The sequence below is a fragment of the Oratosquilla oratoria genome, chromosome 34, assembly GCF_046742065.1.
Source record: "Oratosquilla oratoria isolate Oo_2021 chromosome 34, ASM4674206v1, whole genome shotgun sequence".
In the NCBI taxonomy this organism is placed as follows: Eukaryota; Metazoa; Arthropoda; class Malacostraca; order Stomatopoda; family Squillidae; genus Oratosquilla; species Oratosquilla oratoria.
Window position 1 is genome coordinate 42,827,581 of NC_134810.1, and position 4,909 is coordinate 42,832,489.

Below are 4,909 nucleotides of genomic sequence, written 5' to 3' on the forward strand. Positions count from 1 at the left end.
GCCGTATTCGTTGTGTAAATTTGTCACTAGGGTAAGGTTAATCCAGCGGCTCTTCCTCTTAATTCGTCAATGTTGTTGGATAAGTCGGAGCAGGCATCTTTGAGATATGCTCGTGCGCTGTCAGTGAAGGGGTTTTCTTTGTTCGTGAGTTGCTTTGGCGCGCTTCTTGGAAGTACCTGTTCTGCTAAGCAGTCCTGCAGGAATCACCTAGTGACAAAGTTACACAACGAATACTGCGCACACGCTGTCTGTCACTCTGAAGAAGACTTGTAGTCGAAACGTCAGTAATACAGTGTTCTCGCTCTAACCCGTGTTTCTCTACCACCTTTCCACTCATCTGTCCAACCTTCATAACAATATATATATATATACATATATATATATATATATATTTATATACATATATATATATACTGTATATATATATATATATATATATATATGTATATATATATATAACTCTCTCCAACTCTCGTGGGCGGAGAGTTGGGTGTGTGTGTGCGTGTAACGTCACATCATTACCCATATATCATTCATACGAGCTTTGAACTCTCCTGCGGGAGGGAAATATCTGTCGATCACGAGTCAAGCACGTAATCCATGATAATGAAATAAAAAAGCGTATTACAATTGGTTGGAAAGTGTTTAGTAAGCATGATAAAATCCTGAGAGGCTCTCTACCTTTATGTTTGAAACGTAAAGTTTACAATCAGTGCATTGTGCCAGCAATCATCTACGGGTGTGAGACAAGGAAAATGACAAAGGCGATGGAGACAAAGCTAAGGACTGCACAGAGGAGAAGAGAGAGATCAATGCTGGGAATAACGCTGAGAGACCGAAAGAGAGCAAGTTGGGTGAGAGAGCAGACTAGAGTGAAAGATATTGTGGAGGCGGTAAAAGAGAGGAAGTGGAATTGGGCTGGTAAGTTAATGCGAACGCCTGATTAACGATGGAGCAGGTGTGTTACTGAGTGGACGCCGTGAAATGGAAAGCGTGGAAATGAGAGACCAGACAAAAGGTGGAGAGAAGAAATAGACAAGTTTGCAGGAGTGACGTGGCAGAGGTTGGCGCGGTCGTGTGAATCATGGAATGCTATGAAGGAAGCCTTTGTCCAGCAGTGGACTCAGGATGGCTGAATTGATTGATTGATTGATTGATTGATTAATTGATATATATATATATATATATATATATATATATATATATATACACTTCTATATTTTGCATACACACACACACACACACACACACACACACACACACACACACACACACACACACATATATATATATATATATATATATATGTATATATATATATATACATGCGTGTATACAGGGTTGATGAAAGAGTATTGAGATGGTTTGGTGTTTGGACACGTAGAAAGAATGAGTGAAGAAAGATTAGTAAAAAAAAAAAAAAGTGTGAAAGGCAGAGGTGGATGGAGTGAACAGGAGGGAATGACCGAGGATGAGATGGATGGATGGGGTAAAAGGAGCGTTGAAAAAGAGGAGGATGTCTATTGAGGAAGAAAGGGGGAAGACAGAAAATAAGTGTGAGTTGAGAAAGGTTGCATATGGAGGATGCTGTGATGTATGGAAGAGAGTAGGTGACAGAGTGGTTATGTGTATATGATATTCTGACCCAGCCCAATAACTGATAATCTTTGTGTTCATCGACCACTTTTAGTTCTAGTTTCTTCTGTTATGTTCTTGTTGTTGTTCTGTTGTGAATTCGTGTTTGATCTAATCATGCTTAACATTTTTATATATTTTTCTTTTCATACTGTCGAGTTCTTGTGTACCAGTGATATTTATTGTCCACAACACCTTAAAAAGTGTTGCGATGGGGTCTGCAAGTCATCTTGCGAAGAACCAGGTAAGTCAACGAAAGAGAGAGAGGGAGAAGGAGAATGAAGGGAGGGGTGTCACAATACTAATCCACAAATAGAACTGTGATGTTTGGATGTAGATATGAAAGGGTTAACTGAAACGTTATCAAATGACATAACGGCAGCAAATCCACCGAAAATGATCAGGTAGGTCAAAATGATCGAAATATATATATGTATATATATATATATACATATATATATATATATATATATATATATATATATATATATATATAAATCACGAATAACTCACAGTCGAAATAAAAGGAAACATATACTCCTTTACCCACCTCAATTCCCCATTCACTCCCTTTCATACATAACAGCATTATCCATACACAAACATTCTCTATTCACCCCTATCTTCTGTCCTCTCCCGTCCTTCCTCAACAGACATTCCCCTCTTTCCCAATGCATTTTTTACCCCATCCATCCATCATATCCTTGGTCGCCCTCTCATGTTCACTCCTACTTCTGCCTTCCACACCTTTTTTACTAATCTTTCTTCACTCATTCTTTCCATGTGCCCAAACCATCTCAGTACCTTTTCATCAACCCTGTCTCCAACTCCCTTACCACCCCCGTTCTCCTCCTCACCTCATCATTTCCCACTCTATCTAGCCTAGTAACCCCTATCATAATTCTCAAACATCTCATCTCAAACATGTTCAAACTCCTCCTCTCTTCCTTTCTTATGTTCCATGTTTCTTTACATACAGTGACGTCGGCACAACCACACCTTCATACAACAAAATATGTGCGGGACACTAGAGTTGTTTGGGTCACATGGAAGAAAAATGAGACTGGTGCTCAGAGACAAATATTCAAAATGGGAAGAAATGAATAGTGGCGTCCCACAGGGGTCAGTACTAGCTCCGATAATGTTTGCTATATATGTAAATGACATGGACGAAGGAATTGAAAGTTACATGAACTGCTTTGCGGATGACGCAAAATTTTTAGATAGAATAAAATCTGAAATAGACTGTGACTCATTGCAGAGGGACCCTGAACAAATTCTCAGAGTGGAGCGAGAGATGGGAGGTAGAATTCAACATCATGAAGTGCAGTATAATTGAATTTGGAAAAACCAAGAAGAGAATAACAGGGCAGTATATAATTGATGGAAAAGAAGTAAAGAAAGTAAATTCTGAAAGGGACCTAGGAGTAATCATCACCAAAGACATGTCGTCAGATAAACATATAAATAAAATAGTCGGAGAAACATACAATTTGTTGAGATCAATAAAAGTGGCCTTCAAATACCTAGATAAGGAAATGATCAAGAAAATATTACAACCACTGATAAGACCAAAACTGGAATATACAGCGCTGTGTGTGTGTGTGTGTGTGTGTGTGTGTGTGTGTGTGTGTGTGTGTGTGTGTGTGTGTGTGTGTGTGTGTGTGTGTGTGTGTGTGTGTGTGTATGTGTGTGCACAAATTAAATTTTTAGCAATTTCTTTCGTGGTTGTTAAAAGTAAAGTGAATACATTAGCCCTCAGTATTATTTCCTATTTTTTTATTTACCAACACTATTACCCTCGTTACTTTAAGTAATTTTCAATTCTTATTCTTATTATCTGCCGGTACATGCTTTTCTAGCAGGTTGTTGTCCAGTTAAACCGGGTCAAGTGGGTACCTGCGGTATCGAGTGCTATTGCCAAGATGACTGTCCTGGAGGGAAATTGTGTTGCTACAATGGTTGTGGTTATGTGTGTACAAAGTAAGTATAACTGGTGCTGATTTCTTTTCTTTTTTTTCTTTTTTATGACGAAAACTTGCTTGTGTTGCCGTCTGCCTACAACCCATCCTTTTACTTTTTTTTTTTTTTTTTTTTTTTTTTCGCTTCCGATCCACCCAGTTGGACTTTAACGAAAGGTCTAGTCTGACAAAGAAGTGGTTTTGAACCTCCAACCCCAAATGGCTTAAGCAACCAACAGTGTCATTAGTATTGGTGAAAGGAAACCACTGTGTATTACAAGACAACTATCCTTTCGTTGGATCTCTGCACACATTCCTGAAGACGGTTGCATCTGTCAAAAATGTGTATTGGATTGATGTAAACGTTTCAATTAGTTTCTATAGAATTAACTCATGGGTGTATGTATAATTATATAGACATAAACAAGAATTACTAACGGAGCAATGTACTATAAATTCAGCGAGCATGTTTTCATGTGAGAAACCAAAATTCTCGACAGCCGTGACTTTTGTTAACATTTTTTTCTTTTTTTATCTTCTTCTAGAGTCTCCAAAAATTGCAGCAGTACCGAGCAGTAATTCCAACCGATGGTCATCAACAATACCAGGAAGATTCATCTTAACTTTGTTCCATTTAGGATGTAATGTGACAACCCACGTCTGTTCTGATATTCTCTCCCTCAAAAAGAAAAATAAGTCAATGAATAAAAAAGAAATTGAATAAAATAATAATAGCTAAATAGAATAAGCAAGCTAGCTGTACAGGCAGATGCATCTACACATAAAATACTTGGTCGTCGTTGTTGAGTTTCGGAACCTAACCTAGATTCGATAAGCGACTCCAAGAAAAGTTGCAGGTTTCTTTCGTTAACCCAATGTCAAATTGGTCTCCTTCAGCCATTTGTTGCCTCCCTCAGTCACTTTCCAGATTTACCCCCTAATGTGTCTTTAGATGCAGCTTTGGCACTCTCTGTGAAAGACAAAACTGTATAGCATCGCATGTACAACAGCAACAATATCACCAACTATATAATCAACTTTTGTGGTGAAAAACTGATTGTACTGGGTCAAAGAATAAAAGCATGTCTTCAGCTTTAAGCCATTCTTATCCCTCTGGAGCGTAAGGGTCTACTCAGCTGATTAAAATTGTCTGGGTTTAGACAGAATAAAACTCTCAGACACGCCCTTTCCACGTGTTATTCGAGAGTGCTCCTTCGTCACAATTCACACGGTAAGCGGAGGAGGCCCAGTGTAAAAATGGGAACAGCACAGTTCATCAGCAGTCAACACAACTTGGAATCCCTTTTTAGGGA

At 38.5% G+C, this 4,909-nt stretch overlaps 1 protein-coding gene across 1 annotated transcript; it reads left to right on the plus strand.

Annotated features, from left to right (window-relative positions):
- Positions 1–1,791: 1,791 nt before the first annotated feature.
- On the plus strand, positions 1,792–4,865 carry LOC143018440 (uncharacterized). The gene is made up of 3 exons (XM_076173809.1): positions 1,792–1,879; positions 3,498–3,618; positions 4,142–4,865. The coding sequence occupies exons 1-3, from the start codon at positions 1,847–1,849 to the stop codon at positions 4,318–4,320; spliced, it is 333 nt and encodes a 110-aa protein (XP_076029924.1). The 5' UTR covers positions 1,792–1,846; the 3' UTR covers positions 4,321–4,865.
- The last annotated feature ends 44 nt before the right edge of the window (positions 4,866–4,909 follow it).

Bases quoted from the DNA above. Each gene is read 5' to 3' on its own strand.
- LOC143018440 (XM_076173809.1), top strand. From the start codon at position 1,847: ATGGGGTCTGCAAGTCATCTTGCGAAGAACCAG. The intron at 1,880-3,497 runs GTAAGTCAACGA...ATGCTTTTCTAG, and splicing joins GTCATCTTGCGAAGAACCAG to CAGGTTGTTGTCCAGTTAAA. The intron at 3,619-4,141 runs GTAAGTATAACT...ATCTTCTTCTAG, and splicing joins TGTGGTTATGTGTGTACAAA to AGTCTCCAAAAATTGCAGCA.